This window comes from Strix aluco, chromosome 2 (genome assembly GCF_031877795.1).
Source record: "Strix aluco isolate bStrAlu1 chromosome 2, bStrAlu1.hap1, whole genome shotgun sequence".
Lineage (NCBI taxonomy): Eukaryota > Metazoa > Chordata > Aves > Strigiformes > Strigidae > Strix > Strix aluco.
Window position 1 is genome coordinate 35987402 of NC_133932.1, and position 20594 is coordinate 36007995.

General features: G+C 40.5%; 1 protein-coding gene across 7 annotated transcripts in view; it reads left to right on the forward strand.

Annotated features, from left to right (window-relative positions):
• The window catches only part of DOP1B (DOP1 leucine zipper like protein B), a 55803-nt gene that overhangs the window by 421 nt on the left and 34788 nt on the right, over positions 1-20594 (forward strand). For 2 of the 7 annotated variants that reach the window (XR_012621891.1, XM_074814323.1), the window contains exons 1-9: positions 277-547; positions 3340-3514; positions 13921-14102; positions 14201-14371; positions 16777-16966; positions 17828-17926; positions 18651-18774; positions 19492-19592; positions 20047-20161. Coding sequence is in view for 6 of the 7 variants with exons in the window: in XM_074814323.1 (XP_074670424.1) it covers positions 3377-3514; positions 13921-14102; positions 14201-14371; positions 16777-16966; positions 17828-17926; positions 18651-18774; positions 19492-19592; positions 20047-20161 (1120 nt within the window). In the remaining variant the exon portion in view is untranslated. Of the gene's footprint in view, positions 1-276; positions 548-3339; positions 3515-4523; positions 4754-13920; positions 14103-14200; positions 14372-16776; positions 16967-17827; positions 17927-18650; positions 18775-19491; positions 19593-20046; positions 20162-20594 lie in introns of those variants that run through there. The other 5 variants (XM_074814319.1, XM_074814320.1, XM_074814318.1 and 2 more) reach the window with 5 other exon arrangements.

Genomic DNA, 20594 nt, shown 5'->3' on the forward strand with positions numbered 1-20594 from the left:
GCGAAGGGAGCGGCCCGGGCGCGACCCGCCGGCCGGGCGCCGCCTCCCCGCCGGGCTGCCGGGCGGGGAACGGCTGCGGGGCGCGGCGGGGGGAGCGCGGAGCCGCCCGACCCGCGCCGCCAGGGGGCGCTCGGCGCCCGGGCCCGGCCGCCGGGGTGTACCATGTCCCCGCGGAGGGGGGGGGGGGCGCAGCGGTGACCCTCCCCGGGCCGTCGCGCTCACCGGCGCCGGCAGCCTCCTGCCGCGGCTCGGCAGCGGGTAAAGAGGAGAGCGGCCGCCGCTGGACGGGGACACCCGGAGCCCTCCTGCGCCGGTCTGCGGGCATCCGCCCCCCCCGCGCTGTATTCAGTGGTATCGCCCCAGCTGCCGACTGCGGTGCGGCCGTCGCGGAGCGGGAGGGTTGTGGTTTTTTATTTTAATTTTTTTTTCCCTCTCCCTCCGGTTGCCATAGAGACTGCGGGGTGCCGCCCCCCCTCCCGTTCCGTCCCGCGCCGGGCTGGGACACGTCGCCGCCGCCGGCCCAGGAGGTCTGCGGGGCCCTTCCCAGGTACGGGGGTGGCGGGGAGGAGAGTGCCGCCGCGGCCGGGGGGTGCGTGGGGTGGGGGGAGACGCGCGGGCATGGAGGGGTGACCCGCCGGGGGCCGTTTCGCGGCGGGGGCCGTTGGCGGCCCGGCCGGGGGGGAGCCCGCCCCGTCACCGCCGCTGCCGCAGCCGGCGCGGCCGCTGCCCGGCAGGTGAGGCTGGGGGGCAGCCGCGGCGGAGCCTCGCCGCGGAGGGGGGTGTCCGGGGGCGCCCGTCCCCGCAGGGCGGGCCCTGAGCGGGGCCCCGGTCCCGCCGCCGCCGGGCCTGGCGCGGGGCTGCGACCCCCCCCCCCGCCGGCCTGCGGAGCCGCAGCCGGGCTCTGGAGCGGCCAGCAGCCGGCGGCGGGGCGCGGGCTGCCCGCGGAGGCCCCGCAGCTCGGGGAGGCAGCGCCTCGTCCCCTGGGGTCGGCGGCGCAGCGCCCGCCTCGTTGCCCTGTCTTAAGGCGATGCTGAAAGTGGACGAGTAACCGTGAACGTCTCCACTGACTAAGGAAGTTCGTGACCCGGCATTTGGAAGATGTGCCTGAAGGTCACCGGCAAGTGGCTTCTGATTTGACTTTTTTAATCTTCCTGCATTTTGTATAAGCACAAACATGCTCTATTGGCCATATTTAGATTATTGGGTTTTTTTCAAACCTTGCTGACATCTAACAGCGTAGGTACGTGAACATCAATGCAAACTAAATCATTAAGTCCATCGCTGCTTTTCTGGGGGGGGAATACACTATTCACCTGTCTTTTCACAGCAAAGTCCAAAGAAAGTGTCTTAAGAACTGAATAAGACGATTTTTCCCCCAGCTGAAGTTTTATTAGGTTGTTTTTTTTTCCTTGAGTAGTACGTTCTGTTTTACTTTTGGAAGCTAATCAGATTTTACTTAAATAGACCAGGTTTTAATGCTATGAGAATGCTTTAAGACATGATTTTCATAGAATATTTAGAACATCTCTAAGTGCTGTTGGTAATTTGATTGATTCCTCTTCTCTAAGTGGATTCATGCGGGTATATTGCATTTGCAAATGAAGAAATTTGATGTGTTCTGTCAGCAAAACTGCTGCCCTGTTCTAAATGATCCAGACAAATCTCTTATTTATGGAAGCGGCAGCACTCTTGGCTTGGCAGAGAGCTGCTAGGATACTTCCTAGCTTGTGCTTTGTTCTAGGGAGTATGAATACAGTCCAGTAGTCCAGTGATTAAGGTACTTATGTGAGATGAGGGAAAATTTCTTGCTCTGCTTGTTTTGAAGCAGTGTTTGTATCAGATTACTTGTAATTTTTGCTGACAGTACACTGCAAGTTTGCCACTTTGATAGGTTTTGTAGGAGTGTTGACGTTTTTTATTTTTAAAAATCTTTGTTGGAGCAAGGGTAGTTGTGTCTCCGATTAATGTTATGCCCGGCAAGGCAGTGGGGATTTTTTTACTCTGTCTGCTGTGAGAAGCACTGCATACATTCTGGTGGCAACAGAAAATCAAACATTTACTGTAGCAAAACAAACAAACGAACCAACCATGGACCTGATGACACTGTGTGAGAATACTTTTTTTTTTTTTCTCCATAGAGGTGGATCTAGGTTGGATGGAGTGGTTGTATCTGCAATGGCTGAATCCTACTATCAGGGAGTGCCAAAGTGGCTTAAACCTGCCTTTAAAATCCTTTATCTTTTGTGGGTGCTTCCAGCATTTTTCTGTTTCTGAGAGTTTGCTACCAAAATCTTGATGTAGTTATTGTTGCTTATTGAAGTTAATGGACAATACACGGTTGCCCAGCTGGTTATTTTTTTCAAAGTGCTGTGAGAGATTAGCTGCTTTAAAAGAATATAGAATACTACTTAGAATTATTTTTGTGTCCTAACAGTAGGAAAATGAAAGCAGATGTCTTTTAGAAACATTTTATAATGTTTTGTTACAGGACTATGCTTTCTTTTCTGTATCAGTGGTATAGTATGGATTAACCTAAACCTGGTATTCCTAAATCTAAGCATCTCTCTAGAATAATACTTATATATTAGCTAACAGGAGAACTAGTGTCATAGCCAGCATAGGAGTGAAGGTATGATTTTTCAGTACATAAAATCCAGCCATGCCAGTTTCCTGTTTTTCTAGAACAGGTGTGTTTTGCTTTTTTAATCTAAATGTGTTACAGAATATGAGAAAATCAGGTCTGAATAGCTTATTTTTCCTCAGTAAAAATAGATGGATACTTTTTGGTGAAATAAAGGAATATCTGAATGTGTGCCTTGACGCTTTGGCACAGCAGCTTAGTCTTGTACTTCCACGTCTGCTGCTGACAAGTTGAGATGCAGAGTTCTGAGGGCTCCTTCTGGCGTGGTCTGAGAGGCCCTTTAATGGGATTCCTCTGGAAAGCTGAATTTTGATATGAAATGTTTCACATTCCATGGCTACAGGTAACCTTTTGAAACACTGCACAGGTGATAAGTTATGAAAACTATTTACTTCTTCCTAACTCCTTGTCAGCACTTCAACTGTTTATGAGACTTTATATTCCTTTCCTTTCTTATTGTGGAAGGAAAAAACATCTTTCATAAACAGGAAAATGTGATTGCAAAACTTCTAAAATAGGCAGTGGGGAGTTGGAGTCATGCCTGTTAAATTATTTTTAACTTTGTGTTGAAACTTGATCAGATAACCTGTTTATTGTGATCTGTCAGTGCTTCTACATATTTATTGGTATTTTACAGTACTTTAGGTTTGCCAGAATTTAAATGCAGGTTATCTTTTGTAACTGTGTGCATGTTTTAGTTTACCAGGAAATTTCACCTTGCTATGAGAACCGAAGATGGATCCAGAAGAGCAGGAGTTACTTGGCGATTACAGATACAGAAATTATTCTTCAGCAATTGAGAAAGCTTTGAGAAACTTCGAGTCATCAAGTGAATGGGCAGATCTTATATCTTCCCTTGGCAAACTCAATAAGGTACAGTGTCACAGGAATATTTTTTTCATTTGTTTATTATCTTTGTATTATTAACTTTTCTGTAAGTTACAGTATTTAACAACATTGAAAATTCACTCAAAAATACTAGTTTCTAAAGGAGTGTTAATGGAAGCAACTAAGTCAGTATCTTTTATATAAATATGAGAAATTTTGGTAAAACCAACAGAGGTTACCTTCAAATGGTATTTGTTTATGCAGCTGAGTCAATTTTGGTTTTGCATCAAAGAAACACTCAGGATGCTGGTTACTCACTCTAGAGCAGATAAAAAAGTTTATATAGAACAAGACGTCACAAGTTTTAGTGTATATTCTGAGTTTATATTTAAAGATCACATTTACTTGACCATGCCCTTCCCTTGTATTTGGGGAAATAATTGATTTGCTGCTGGTGGTGTCTTTTGTATGACAATGGAAAATATGGCTGCATATAGGAAGAAAGAAGAAGACTTTTACAGGAAAACACCTAGGAAGTGTGTCCTCTCCTCCTGCACAAGAAACAGGGTGTACATTGTTTGTGTCCCACTTGGTCTCTTTTAACATAAAGCTCTTTGCGAGTGTGCGTGGGTCAAGAGTAGTTACAGTCATTAAGGAAATAGGGGTGGGAGGAGGCAACTCCTGCAGAATTCATAAGGAAACATCTGTTGTTACCCGATAGATACCTCACATGCCTTTATTGTTGTTGCTAAGCCTCAATTCTATGAAGTTGTCAAAGGGGAAGAGAATCTATAGAATCACAGAGTATCTCAAGTTGGAAGGGACCTATAAGGGTCATCAAGTCCAATTCCCTGCTCCTTGCAGGACTACCTAAACTAAACCGTATGACTAAGAGCATCATCCAGACACTCCTTGAACTCTGACAGGCTTGATGCTGTGACCACTTCCCTGGGGAGCATTGCAGTGACCGACCACCCTGTCAGAAAAGAACCTTTTCCTAATGTCCTTGATGCAACTTCATTTCATTTCCTCATGTTCTATTACTGGTCACCAGAGAGAAGAGATCAGCACCTCCTTCTCCGCTGCCCCCCTTGAGGAAGTTGTAGACTACAATGAGGTCCCCCATCAGCCTTCTCTTCTCCAAGCTGAACAAACCAAGTGACCTCAGCTGCTCCTTGGAAGTCTTGCCCTTGAGGCCTTTCATCACCTTGGTCACTCTCCTCTGGACACACTCTTGATGTCCTTCTTGCATTGAGGTGCCCAAAACTGCACACAGTGCTTGAGGTGGGGCTGCACCAGTGTGGTGTAGAGTGGGACAATCGCCTCCCTTGGCCTGCTGGCTACGCTCTGCTTGGTGCACCCCAGGATACAGTTGATGCTTTTGGCTGCCAGGGCACACTATTGACTCATACTCAACTTGCCATTAACCCAAACCCCCAGATCTCTTTCTGTGGGGCTGCCCTTCAGCCTCTCGTCCCCTAGTTTGTATGTGTAACCAGGATTACCCCGTCCCAGGTGGAGAATCTGGTACTTGCTCTTGTTAAATTTCATATGGTTGGCAGCTGCTCAGCTCTCTAGTCTATCCAGATCTCTCTGTAACTTCTCTCTACCCTTGAGGGAGTCCACAGCTTCTCCTAGTTTGGTATCGTTGGCAAACTTACTTAACGTACTTTTGATTCCTGCATCCAGATCATTTATAAAAGCATTAAAGAGCGCTGGCCCTAAAATTGAGCAGTGAGGAACCCCACTGGTGACTGGCCACCAGCCTCATGTAACTCCATTTGCTATAACCCTTTGAGCCCAACCTGTTAGCCAGTTGCTCACCCAGCGTATTATGGATTTGTCTAGCTGTGTGCTGGACAGTTTATCCACAAGGATGCTGTGAGAGACAATATCAAAAGCTTTGCTAAAGTCAAAAAACCCCACATCTACTGGTTTCCTTTGGTCAACGAGATAGGTGACCTTGTCATAAAAGGAAATTAAGTTGGTTATGCAGGACTTTCCCCTTGTGAACCTGTGCTGGCTATGACCAATGACTGCATTCTCTCAAGTGTTTTTCAGTAACTTCCAGAATAACTTCATCCATAATTTTACCAGACACTGAGGTGAGACTGACAGGCCTGTAATTACCAGGGTCTTCCTTCTTACCCTTCTTGAAAATTGGGATGTTTGCCAAATTGAGGGTTTTTTTAAGGGCAGCCATGTTCTTTCCTCTTCAGAGGACAAAAGATGGATATTGCTCTGGCGATAGGAGTTACACATTTCTGCCTTCACTGTTTATCCTGATTCCTGTTGAGTCAATAAGGAGAGCTAGAGGCCTTCAGAATCCTTCTCTCAAAAGGGAAAGTAAGAAATAATTAGTGAGAGATTTCCTACCTGTGACAAGAGGTAGGCTTTGATCTTTTGTCTTGACCTAGATTAACACATTAAACTGATTAACACCTATCTGAAACCCTTATTCAGGTACAGAATTGCCAGAATGTGTGGCAGCATAGTAGAAACCAAACAAAGAAGCTTTTAGCTGTTGCATCAGTTCATCCGCTGTGGTAGTTTATGGACTTACTCGTTTTAGGAGCTTAAGAATGGGTAGAGCAAATTATCCCCAGTGCTCATCTGCTTCTATCTGTTACATGAAAATAAGGATGATATGTCAGGGGAATGTGCCGCCAAAATGAAGATTGTGAAATAACATGTCAATATCTATTCTCTTAACTCCTATGATTACTTGGTCTCTTACCTCCTAAAACATAAATATTGTTGTTGAGTTCTGTTAGTGTTGGAGGGAGGTGTTTCTAACATAAGAGCGTAATTTCTTCTCCAGTCAGTTCTGAGAGTGAATGAATGAGCAGGAAGAGAATGGGCAGGAGGGAGGAGATCAACAGTATCTCAATGATAATAATGTTTTTAAACACTGCACATGGTTTTATTCAGTAATTCAGAGTGTCAGTAATCATTGTGCGGTGATGTCTAGTAAGCAAACATAAAAATGCTGAGAAGGGGAGAGACAGAAGAGGATGAGTAAATCAAGGAGTTTTGGAAGTACTTCTCATGCTTCTGGAGTAGCATGGAAGATCTCTCTTAAACATATGTTTCTTAAGGATCTTTGTATTGTTGACTTTAATTGTGGGTGTTCTTGCTTATATAGGTGTAATATTTTCTGGGGCTTTTTCTCCTGTAGGCAGTCTTCAGCAGTACTTTGCACTATTAAGTCCCCCAAGTTAACGCACACACATGCACTTCTTACAGAAGCTCGGTGGCATTTACCCTTTCAATACAAGGTCTGGGGGAAGGAAGCAGCACAGGCTCTTCCTGCTTAAAGACAGGGGAAAAAAATGGACAGAGCTGATCCAGATCCCTTTGACCTTCGCTGAAACAAGTGATCTTGGAACTCTTACTGCTGTTACTCCTTGTGAAAAGACAGCTCTGCTACTTCTTTCCATTACTTCTTAGCTACCAAGGTTAAACTGAAGGTTGTTTTTAACAGTTTCTCTGTTGCTTCCCTGGTTCTGATGTTTCACAGTGACTTGTAGAACCAGGGAAGCAACAGAGAAACCAGTTGACTAATCTGAACGGTCAGCCAAACGGGTCAGTTTGTAGATCCAGAAAGATTATTTTTTGGCGCTTAAGGGAGATGCGCCTCATCTAACTTCAGATGACTTTGGTGTGGACAGCTTCACCTCGACTCACTTTTAGGCAGGGAGTGCAATAAGGGGGTTTATTTTTTGTTGTTGTTGTGACTCATCTCATGCTATTTAAAGTAGGTCAGATGAATGCTGTCCTAAAATTGCCTGTGTTCCTCACTGGTTTTGTAGGGAGCCTGAGGCGATTTACTACAGTTTTGCCCATGGTTTTTAGCTGACCTAGGCTTCTAAGGTTAGGCAAGGTGAATCTCCCATGCAGTGAACAGAACTGCAGGTACCAGGTGTGAGCATGGAGAGAAACTACATTTTCTAACAAAAGCTAGAGTTGGCAGAATTTGCTAACTTATGATGTACACTGAGTTTGTAAGGGAAAGATTTTTGGGTTTTAATTTGTATAGTGTGGGTGTTATGCATCATCACGGTGAAAGAAAAACAGTGGAAAGTAATGTTTATAAATACTTATAGAAGAATATAAACGGACAGATGCAAACAGGTGAATTAAACAGGCAGTAAATACAGACATTTTAAAGAGGGGCTTCAGATTTGTCCTGAAACTTTCTCATATTCCACTTCTAAATCTCTCTCTCTCTCTCTCTCTCTCTCTCTGTGCTTTGCTTCTGTTCAAGCGCTAGTTACTATAACCAGTCGTTTAGTAGTTGCAGCATAGGCTGCTCCATGCTTCAAGAAACAGGATTGTTCTCTCCTCAGTACTGTTCATAGATACAGCTTTGAACCATGCTTTTATTGTTTTGCAAATCTGCATATATTCACTGTTTGGAAAGCACTGTTTTGTGATTAAGGTTTTCAGATGTTCGGTACAGATTGCTGCATCCAGAATACAGTAATCCTTTTCAATTGTCTTGGTGCTAAAATGTGCTTGTGCTATTGCAGATTTTTCCAGCTTGTTCCAATGTTTTAAAAGAATACAACTCTGCGAAATCACTTCAATACTTTGATAGAAAAAAATGCTGGATGGGAGGAGTGTTGTCTTTTTAAACCTAGAAATAGGTGATGGTTCAGCATATGCGGGTTTGTCAGTGAAACAGGTGCTTTTAACATCATTTTCATATCCAAAATGCTTGTCAGTGTCTTTTCAGAGTATAAACAGATACGTATATTATATAAAATATATATGAAAGTATTCATGTAGGGGGAACTTCAAGCAGGCTAAAAATATTATGAAATTAGGAAAATCCAAGTGCATAGTTTGCATTACCGTTTTTAATCCAGATTATAGGCATATATTTTCTAGAAATTTTAACTCTGGGTGCAGGCAAACATCAGATGAGTGACACAGTTTGCAAAATGAAGAACTGAGCAGTAGTAAATGCTAGATTCCACAGCCTGATTTTGTAAGGAAACTATGAAAGGACGTTTTCAAAAAAGTCTCTGAAACCTACTGACTCACAGAAGAACACAAAATCTGACTGGGTTTTTGGCAAGTGAATATTTAAACTCCCCTGTTTGTTCATTTAATTCAGATATATTAACAAACAACAACAACAAACCCAAACAAAAAAACCCAGCCAACCTACCAAAAAAAACCCAACCTGCATCTGTTTGACAAGAATGATGGTCGGGATTTTGCCATGCATATTGGCAGAAATACCTCCATCAACAATTTTTCAACGTTATTTGGATATCAGTGGTATGGAACTTGCACAGAAGCTTTATCAGTGACTGTTGTCACTGAGCCTGGCTGGCAGGCAGTGTCCCTTTTCAGAGCAAGATGTTAATTTATAGTTATTATTCAACATGAAAACAAAATATAACTGTTGTGGTTTAACCCTAACCAGCAACCAAGCACCACACAGCTGCTCTCCTACTCCCCCCGCCCCATGGGATACAGGAGAAAATCGGAAGGGTAAAAGTGAGAAAACTTGTGGGTTGAGATAGACAGTAAAGCAAAAGCTGCACACACAGGCAAAGCAAAACAAGGAACTAATTCACCACTTCCCATTGGCAGGCAGGTGCTCAGCCATCTCCAGGAAAGCAGGGCTCTGTCATGTGTAACAGTGACTTGAGAAGACAAATGCCATCACTCCAATCATTCCCCCCCTTCCTCCTCCTTCCCCCAGCTTTATATGCTGAGCATGACACCATATAATATGGGATATCCCTTTGGTCAGTTGGGGTCAGCTGTCCTGGCTGTGTCCCCTCACAACTTCTTGTGCACCTCCAGCCTCCTCGCTGGTGGGGTGGGGTGAGGTGCAGAAAAGGCCTTGACTCTGTGTAAGTACAGTAGTAGCTAAAATGCCCCTGTATTATCAAGTATTTTCAGCACAAATCCAAAACACAGCCTCATACTGGCTACTACGAAGAAAATTAACTATCTCAGCCAAAACCAGCACATAACCTTTGGAAAACCAGTTGTTCTAGGAGGGATTTATTTTATGCTTACAACATGGTTGAACTGCTCAGTAATTATAGCAATGTTTGCTCTAAAAGAGCACTTTCAAACTGCTTTTTATCCTTGGACATAACACAAGTGTGTAAATGCACAGATTATAAATTCTTACAATACTAGTTTTTAGTCTTTAGTCTGCAATTTCAAAGTATTTCTTTTAATTTGACTTTCAGTAGAAAATAAATATGTTACTTTTTGTTTCTGTGGGCTTTTCCTGCTTCAAAAACTTGAAGGTGAATAAGATCTCAACCAAACACTTGATCTGTTTAGAGGGGAAGGAGAAAGAGCACAAAAATCATTGCAGCTGCACAACTATTGTTTGCTTCAGTAGTAACACATAATGTTACAATATGTCTGTTCTTGAGGGGAGAGAAGAGAAGGATTCTTCTGACATGATTTAATGAGCCATAGCCATTTACACCAGTTGCTTCGTAGCAGAACTCTGACTGCCACAGCTTTATAACTGTTGGCTGAATTACAAACACAAGCACCACTTGCCTTCTGTTGAAGGCAAGCCTTGTGTCTTTGCTTCCTAATTGCTTCGTGGAACTTCACCACACCCAATGCACAAATACAATGTGCAGGACTAGGGATATTTTATACATCTTTCCCCCCCCCCCTTTTTTAATATAACTCCAGCTCCTAGTTTACAGTTTCCTCACAACTATCTTTGAACTTCATGATGCTATTTTTATGGAAGCTGGAGCTCTCTTTAGAATTTTTTTTACTTACTTGGAAAATGAATCAGTGGAAAATGGAATCACAGGCTCTCCTTCCTCTCTCCTCCCAACCACTGTGGTCTAAAACAAGAGTTATAGTATTTCCTAGTTGAAGATAATCTTACAAATTGATGTACACTCTGCATTTTTCTGAAATTCTAGTTGTGTAAATAAAAATATTTACTTGATTTGCTTGGGGTTTTTTATGTCTAAGCAAACTCTAGTGGTGCTATAAAGCAGTGCAGAATGACTTAAACCTGTAGCTGTGGAAATGCGAATATTCCTCTGTGTGTGTGTCTGTGTTTTGTTTTAAGGCACATGTACACACTGCTGCAAAGAATAGATAGTCTTCCCTTTCTACCCTTTGTAGTCCACATTCAAAGAAACTCTGAGCATGCTTATGCATTATAAAATGTTAAGTGTGTATAATGTGTTCTTTAGTCAGCCATAAAGAAGAATAACCTGTAAAAAGCTGAAAACTGGATGTGCACGTGGACACAAGTCATTAGCTTGCATGTCTCATTTCTTCCTGACTTACTGATTAAAGTCTCTATTTTAAAAGCCAGTGTTAGGTCAAATACTTTGTGGTTTTCTGGGATTGTTGATTTCTCACTGATCTGTGAAAACCAAACCCTGGGATGACGTATTAAGCGTGGAGTGCTTGCTGGCAGTTCAGGCTTCTCAAGCCAACCCCTTGCTAGGAGTTCCAGTGATATTTAACACTTCTGCCACCATAACTGCTCATGTGGAGAGCAGTTGGAGACAAAGGGGAAGAGTAGATCATGGGTGGACTTCAGCCCATATGTAACTGAAGGCAGTCAAATTAAGCTCACAAAAATCAAAAGAATGAGTAATTAATAGATGTCAAAACCTGTGAGTGGAGTTGTCCACTTGCAGTCATTAGTGTTGGATTCTGAATGTGGAAGCAATGGTTTGGGATGGGATCTTCATCTGCATACAGTGCCAGTGATACCATGCTTACTACCACAACATTTAACTACCTGTAACAGCTGAAATTATAATGGCTTTTGAGCAGTCCAAGATCTCACAGACAACTGATTTTTTTTTTCAGTTGTGGGAGCTCAGGGTATTTAAAAATCAAGCTTCTAAGCTTTGTCTGTTGGCTCACAGAAACTAATTAGCATTTGGAAATATGTATATTATCATGTCACTTATTTCAGTGAACAGTTTTAGATCCATCAGCAATGAAAGTCTTTCAACTCTTTTAAAGTTCTTTGAACCCTGCAATTCTGGGGAAGCTATTAAGAATCTGAAGGTTTCTGAAGTAGCAGCCAGCCCACCTCTGCTGGATTGGCTCTTGATGCAACCACAGTCTTCTAATATATTGCAGTGTGATTTAAAATCTCTTTCATTTGCTGGAAGATCAGAGACAACTGTTAACCAGGAACACCCACTCTTGAGACAAATTGTGTCCAACTGTGTATTTCTTCAACCCAAGTCAGAAAAATAGACTACATGCTTTTGAGAAGGGAGTTTCGTCTCCAAATTGTTCTGATGTGATGGGCAGAAAGTCTTCTCAGCTTGTGTATGAGGACCATAATAAATGTCTTCAAATCTTGCTTCCTGCACAGAGATGTCTTCAGATTCTTTAGGTGAAGCAGTATAGTTGGCACATGTATATGAATGTAGTCTTGTTTCAAGTTAGTCTCACCTGCTGGAATTTGGACATACGAAGATTTCAGAGTTACCCAGAAGAGATACTTAACAATGAGTTATCCCTGAATATCCACTAGTCAACTCCTAAGATGACTGGAGTGTTTTTTCCTCTCCTGACTAAATGTTTTGCTTAGCTATCTCTGATGTTTGGGGAAGGGGAGTTCTTATTTGCTGGTGGAGATTACTTTACATCCTTAGGAAATTAAATAAGCCAAACAAGACTTTTTTTATGAGATGGCATTATTTCTGTAATGGATCAGATTCTCTGTGTAATAAACAGTGAATGTTTTCATTTTCTACCTAGTTGATACCTAGATTTTAACTGATAGAATATTAAGATGGTATTTTTTCAATCTTAAAATTGAGGGGAAAAATATTTATCACTGACTTATTTTTTTATAATTGCCTTCTGTCATATAGAGAGAGGGTGTGGGCAAATAGATATCAACCAATATAAACAGAGTGTTTCAAAGTCCAGCTTTCAAGCAGTCTTCAAAGTTATGATGTGTATTAAAGATTTCAATTGTTAATATTAAAATGATACTACTCATGTAATATATGACTAGATGTCTCAAATATAAAAGATAACTCCACAAATATAACCTGATTTAGTTTCATGTGTGAAATATTGCTGTGTTCTTGGATTCTGTTTTTAGTAGCTATCAAAATGCAGATCTCATGCTCATGGTGGGGGAGGGAAGGAAGGAAATGAATTGTCTCTAAGTGGCATCTGTACTGTGTGTATTTAAGAATGGTGTGACCTTTCTATTTACTGTTGTTACAAACTCTCAGCCTTTTTCTTCTTGAGTAAATTTTATTTACTAGAAGCTCTTTACTAACAGCTGGTCTCTCAGTTTAGGCAGGGTAGCAAATGGGAGAAATAATGCAATAGTAGTCTCACAGATTCTAGCTTCTCATGCCCACCAACTGCATTCTTAAATGGTAAGATGTACATTCCTTTCGAAGATGATGGGTTTTGTCTCTTCCTTTTACTGCTGACAAGAGTATTCAGCATTGAAGTGAATGCCGTGATCATTGTGGAACTGTTTTGGGTTTTTTTCTTGAAAATGAGCAAGGAAAGGTTAGTTCATTTGTCTGCTGCTTTTTCAAAACCTTTTTTCAGGCAGGACAGAAGAACCTCAAATTTAAAACAATTATGTAGGATAAGACCATGACATAATCTTTGGGAGAGTCAAGAATTTGCCTAATCCTGAAAACATCCCAAATGTCAATCTGCAGTGAAAACATCTGTTTGCCTTACCAGAGAGTGATTAAAGGCTAAAGTGCCATTTACTTGCAACTGCTTTTTTTAATTGTCTCTGAATTGGAGAGACATACTTAATTACCCTGATGAAATGCATGCATGGTTCAAGGACAAGAGTAATCTTTCTAAAGAAATGTGCTACAGTTTGTTTTTTCCAGAGGCCTGGCCTGTCTGCAATACTTAGTTAACTGTTTTCTGTCCTGAAGATCTTTTACTTATGCATCAATACAGTGCGTATAGTTAATAAAGCTTACTGAATGTAGCCACACAGAATTACAAGTAACTTCTAAGATGTTATTGTCCCATTTAATCATGCCTGCTTTGGTTGAAAGGGGTTTTGTTTATATTTCAGCTATAGGTGAAATGAAAATTTTTGAAGAAAGATAGTTATTTAATTCTTACTTTATTCACTATCCTTAAAAGCTGAGACACTGCTCTTGTCACTTCCCTACTTCCACTGGAGATAGGGTAAGGGTACCCTGTCCCTGTCCTGTCCTTTTGAGTTCTATTTCCAGCCTCTAAGCAAAGTAGGACCACACTTTTCTAGATTGTTCATGGCTGATTCCATATGAAAATTCAGTTGCAGAATTCTGCTGTTTCAGTGTCACAAAATGCATTTATGAGAGAAAACTCCATGCAGTTAGTTCTTCTCAGTGTGCTAGTAGGAAACCTTTGACATGCTGTCATCATATACATCATCTTTTACATTATAGCTATTTATTCTCATCTCCTTTCTCCCACAGGCTCTTCAGAGTAACCTGAAGTATTCTCTATTGCCAAGACGGCTGATCATCAGTAAAAGATTATCTCAGTGTTTGCATCCAGCACTACCTAGTGGAGTGCATTTAAAGGCACTAGAAACCTATGAAATAATCTTTAAAATTATTGGGACAAAATGGCTTGCCAAGGATTTATTCTTATACAGGTAAACTTTTCTTTAAAGGTGCATGCATTTCACAGTCTATTGTAATTAACTAATTTTTTTTTCTTATCTTTTTTTTTTCCTTCTTTTTTTAAAAAAAGCTCTGGTTTGTTTCCTCTTCTGGCAAATGCTGCAATGTCAGTGAGGCCTGTTCTCCTTGGTTTGTATGAGAAATACTTTCTTCCTCTCCAAAAGTCCCTCCTGCCTGGTCTTCAAGCCTTCGTAATTGGACTGCTGCCTGGATTGGAAGAAGGATCAGAAATTTATGACAGGTGAGAACTAATATTAATTTAAAAGCAATATACAGTATTTTGCTTTCCTAGGGAGTTCTCAAGAAATTTCTGTCAGGTCTCTATATAGAAGGCTTGATAAAAGAACTGCTGAGGGTGGAAGAATGGTAAGTCCCTGAAAGATACAACAAATAGTGCTAAAGTAGAAAAATCCTTTCCCCTTCTGTTTTCGTCTCAGGAGGAGAAGAGGAGAGAAGAGGAAAAGGAGGGTTAAAAATAGATGTACTGAGAGAAGGGAATAAAAACTCTTTCTTAAAGTTCCTCTGAATTCCTAAATCATTAACCTGACTCCCCAAACCACTGCTTTGTCAATAAATTCTCTTTAAATATTGTAACAAGAGAGAGCAGCTGAATTCTGTCCAGTCTTTCTATACAAGATATTTACCCTCAGGTTTTGAAAACATGAGCAAGAGCCAACTCATATAAAATCTATTGTGGAAAAAGGTATCTCTCACTCTTGGGTGCCCCTGGCAGTAATGGCAATGACATTCAGTATGATAAAGTCAGAATCAGGAAGTGTGCTGAGAAGAGCAGCTCAGCACCCATTTGTGTAGTGTTTTTACTTCAGTTACCAGAACTGTTTTGTAAGATCTTATAAGAACTCAACCACTGTAGGTTTCATCCAAATGTAGGTTTCTTTGCTTAAAGAGTCACTAAACATTGCATTGGTAATGTACTTCCTTCTGTGTTACCAGTCTGGATGAGTTAGCTGTTCTCTCTGCCCTTTTTAACTCTTAGATAGCTGCGTGTACACTTGGAGAAAAAGAAAAAAAAAAAAAAAAAGAGAGTGAGATATGCTAGGCTGCATAGATTGCAGTTGATTAGCAAAATACTTCTACGTCTAATGCCTCTTTTAAAAAACAAGTATTAAATTGAAGCCTCATATCAATTGCTGGAGCAGCTAAGAGTAGATTGCCTGCATTCCCAACTTGGTGAGTAGCATTCAGTTGCCAATTCCAGAACATCAGGTCTGTGGACAAGTATTAACCTCTTATACATCTGCTGTAGAAACATGAATTTTAGTGTGTACTTTTTGTCAGGCAGGCTTAGAAGTGATGGTGTTTAGTTTTCTTTTTCCTATAGTACTACGTGCTGGGGACTTGGGGGAGAAAGGAGATCCCTTGGAACTAAATCTCATGTCTATCTGAAGACTTTTTAGGGAGACTGAACTTATTTTGAAACTGACTAAATTTGAAGTAGTGAGTTAATGGGAACAGCAGAATAACTTCCAAGATTTGGCTTCTGGTTTTACACCTTTTTTCCCTGTTCTTGATGACATTGTTTTCCTCTTTGCCTTGAACAAACAGGATCACAGACAGGAACTGACCATATATTTCACTGTGAAAGACTTATGCTAAAATTAATTGAATGCTATTTCATGAAATTAAAAAATTACATGAGAAAGACTCTCTTTAGTTTACTCATCGTAATGATTCTGGTGCAAGAAATACAGACCAAGATATCTTGTTGGAAGATGTGTTAGATCAGATTAATTTTAAATTCAGCTTCATGAGACACTGTCCACTGAATGTTTTCAGAATTTCAATATTGAGGACTAACACTAATACATCCCCTGCTGTTCCTGAAAGTGGCAGAAGTACTAGATCAGATTGTGCTTCACCCTAGAAACTATTTCCTTCTTAAACACACACGTATGCATGAGTTTTCACACACACACACGCAAAATGGAAAAGAAAAACGGTTTGAGGGCTACTTTACAAAGAAATGGAAAAGAACAGCAGACTGGGGGAGGGGAGGTGTCCCTCTTCTATGCTGGACGACTTCTTTTCTCACTTTTACATTCCTCATGTAAACTCTTAATTCCTACATTATAGTAAAATACCGGAGTACTGACAGAATTGCCAAAGCAGAGAACGTGCCTTCAGTCATAGTACCTCCAGTGTAATTGCTTTTAAACTAATTTCAGGGTACCAGTCCTGTGTGCAATAACTGACAGTGTGCCATTTTATTTTATGGGCTTTTTCATTGAATGACTTACAAATTGAGCCCATTGATTTGTAAATACAAATATGTAGGATATCTTCCAGCTTCCAGACTGATAACATTGACTTTCAGAGTCTAGCATCAACTTAAATTATTTCCAATTATATATCCATATCTTCACTGGAGAAGTTTCCAAAGTATGCACAGACACTTTGTTTCAGTGAATGTGCACAATGACAAAGGATTGAATGTTGTTTGATTGTTTTCATACAATCAGATGCTAGCCATCTTCACATGAAAAGGGCAATACTGATAATACAAAGATGAGGAAATTATATAAATAATGTCAACTACAATACTAATTCTATGTATAATTGCCTTTTTATGGTATAACTGAACTAGCAAAAAATCTATTTTCTCATACCAAATATATCTCTATACAGAACAGATGCTCTGCTTGTGAAGCTCTCCTTATTGATGGGCCAAGAAATGTTCTATGGAGCACTCTGGGGCAGCGTCCTGGTCAGCCCATCCATCAGGCTGCCTGCTTCTCTTTTTGTTGTCAGCCATATCAACAGAGAGCTGTCTGGAAAACAGCAGAAGTACATGCTTGGCATTGATTATAAGCTCACAGTAAGTTCATCACACTCCTCGTAGAGCAGTCTTATCTACCATGATTCCTGCATACTAGCAGATTGTGCCTTCTCTGTATTCCTGCATACTAGCAGATTGTGCCGTCTCTGACACGCTCTTAAAAATATTTTGGAGAGAGAGAAAGAGAGTCTGATGGAATCGCTTAATACAGTTGCTTCATGGGAGCATCTTACCTGAAATATAGAAGAGAATCTCCCATACTGATTTTGGTTAGCCTGCAGAATGCATCTTCTGAAGCTTCTGCAGTTTTTGGTAATTGGTACTGCATGCAGTCTTAAAAGACTGACTCTGTTTCAAATCAGAAGATAAACCTGACGTCTTTTTTCTACTTGTTCTGAATTTGCATTTAAAGTTAAAGACCAGCTTTTCTATAGTACAGTATATACAAATGTTTAATGTGGATCTCTCAAAGTGCTTGCAGTCCTGGAAGACAATTCTGAAATTTAGTATCTTTCAGTAAAATGGAAATCTTCAGTAGGTAGTAATTTATGTTACACTTGAGTGATGGAATAACTGTAATGCTAGTTAGAGTACTTTAGTATCTGCATTTTGTGAGCCTTCACATTCTGTCTGGTGATGTCACGCTGTGACATTCTGTATTGTTACAAAACCAAGTATTTTGTAAGTATTAACGATTCTTTTAACAGTATTCCACAAAAGTTTTTTAAGTCATTTTGGGGGCAGGAGTTAAATGGCTGAATAATTATCCTCTTATTTAAAAAGATATTGTTCACATGTAACCAAGTTTGCTTTCTTTCATTCTTGTGATTATTAACAGTGATTGTAGTTTAAATGTTATCATGAAGTAAAACACCATTGTGCTTTCTTTTCCTTTTACAGGTAAAGTCTTTGTGTGTATCAGTATTGGATTCAAATGTCCTTGTGCAAAGAAACACTCTAGAAGTGATTCTCTTCTTTTTCCCATTTTATACAGCTTTGGTAAGAGGACTATTTTGGTATTGTCACATGCACACTTTGTGCAGGACAGTGTCTTCTGTGAAATCCAGCTGCTACCTCTGTTATTGCCAAATGTCTGAATTTTGTACCTTCAAAATCAATGACCAGATTTTGCAGTTTCTTGTCCCCCCATCAATTTTAATAGTAGAGGAGACTCTGCTGCTTCTCAGACTACTTAGAGCTTCAAATGAAGATGTGCTTTCACAGTGAATATTGCGTGAATTTTGAAATGTGTTTGGAAGTATTCAGGCCTGAGAAACTGCATATGGAAAAAATATCAAGCTCCTTTTTCAAATGGGATTTCAGCATTTCGAATTGTCTGCGCTAAATGAAGATGCTTCTATTAAAGACTAGGAAAGAAAATACTACTTGAAACAAGAGCTGTTCCCCATCATTTCCTAATTTACCCAGTAGTATAGTCAGTATTTTGAAAGTAGCAAGTAATTTTAAGTCTTAAGGCATAACATAATGTCATCTTTAGTATTTTTAGCTTAAATGTAGCTCTGTACCTTAAATATGAAAATGATCACAATTGTGCCAGATTCTCTTTCTTGAGATTTTCCATATACAAAATATTTTGTTGTTGATGATTTGTTGCCTTTTTTTTTCAAAACATTAATATTACCAGTTAAAAAAACCCCTCATTACTAATTTGACTTGTTTCAGTGTTCATAAACAGCTAAAGTATCTTTGTTTTTCATCCTAGGACTGCAAGGAAAGCACTATTCTATTGCGCAGGACTGATTTAGTCTATATTCTGTCAGCAGCTACACAGACATTGTTGAGGAGAGACATGTCACTCAATAGAAGATTATACGCATGGTTGCTAGGTAATGTAAAACATACAGTGATACTCAATATTATGAATACCCAAGAGAAAAAAAAAAAAAAATCAGTGCTTGAAAATGTAATATGCTCTTTCAGCAGTTAATGAATGATGATAAAGTGTTGTTTAGTTGCCATTTATTAAGTACCTGTTTAATAAAATTAAGCATTCATTTGGTAAACAGTTCTCTTCAGAGGTGAATTCACTGCACTGTCCATTGCACAGGGTATCTGATGAGTTATTTCTGGTCCCATCCACAGTTCATTCTGAAGTGGTTCAGTGGACCGAAAGGAGTGGAGTGCTATTTTAACCTTGTTCTTCTGGAAGTAATAGTCTATTAATTCCCATGTGGGCTTAATTGTCAAGGAGGGGCTATAAGAGAGCTATAATTTCTCCCCATCTGCCTTGTTTTAACAGCATAAGAGGAGGCTAAAACTGACAGGGCATGAGCTGCAGCTATGTAGTTTCATGAAGGCTGCTCTTCCTGACTCCATGTCTGGATCTGGCCTTGGTTTTGGTTTATGTTCAGTATAGCACATCTGGGTGCCTCAAACTGTGATATGTGGGCTGCCCTTGGGCAGTACGTGAGCTAAGTTCAAGCAAAGTGTTGAAATGACAAAGGTTAAAAATGCAGCGTAATTTCAATATTTGTATAAATGACATCTGTGTAGTGCTCTGTACTGTAGTGTTTGTACTTCTGATGTCTCTGTTTATCTTGTAGGCTCTGATATTAAAGGTGGTACTTTTGCTCCAGACTCAACAACTTCTGAAGACCATGCTATTTATTTCTTTGGAAAATATTCTAAAGATCTTTTGGTTGAGGTTGGTGTTCATTGTATACAGATGTATTTATGATCCTTTTCAATGTTAGTGCAAACTGCATCTAGAATTGTTCACTGTGCCACTTGGTTTGTCCTTTGCTTTTTTTCCCTAAAAATAACATCCTTTTGGTGCTTATATTTTCACCTATCTGAATGCCTGCTGTGCTGTATTTATCCCAATATTGTATGTGCTTACAATACAAATGTAATCTAATGAAACCAAAGGGTAGTGTCTTTGATGAACTAGCTGAATTATTTAAAAATGCTTCCCTGAATAAGATCAGCTTTTCAGTACAGATGATGATAAGATGTCATTGCTTTGTCTACTCTGTATGGAAAATTAAAGTTCAGTTGTAGTCAGTACTAAACAAAATCAAATTTAGAAACACTTCAGGTCTTAATAAAATGGCAATCTCTCTTTTATGTATAACATTTTGATGTTTTCTTTTTACTAGAGTTTGACTGAAATTTTACATCAGAAATTCCCAGAGTCTGATACAGAGGAACAGCATCAAGCTTATTTGAAACCCTTCCGGATCCTAATCAGTCTCCTTGACAAACCTGAAATAGGTAATGTTGCTTGTCACTTCTATTACGAGTGCTAACAACTGTCACAACTTGGTGTTCATTGCCTTTGACAGTAGGACTCAAGACAACACCCTATACAGTTCTTCCTAATTCTGAATGTGTGTGTGTTGTGTATTAGTGTGCAGGGGGCTGTGTTCCTTGCCCTGGACATGGTTCAGAACAGTGCTCTGGAGCAAGCGCTCTCTCCAGGTTATCTCTGGCTCTTCTGCAGAGCACTCCACTGTGTAGCATGGACGTATCCCAGTGAGGTTAACTCTCTTCCGTGCCCAGAACTGCAATCTGAGGGGTCAGTTAAAAAGAACCACTTCTGCCCTAGTCTCAGTATTCTGCTCAATTCATTCCTTGGAGTTCATTCTCTAAAATACTGTCAGCTCTCTTTTTGTTGTGTCTTAGAAAGCAGTTTCTATCTGGAAAA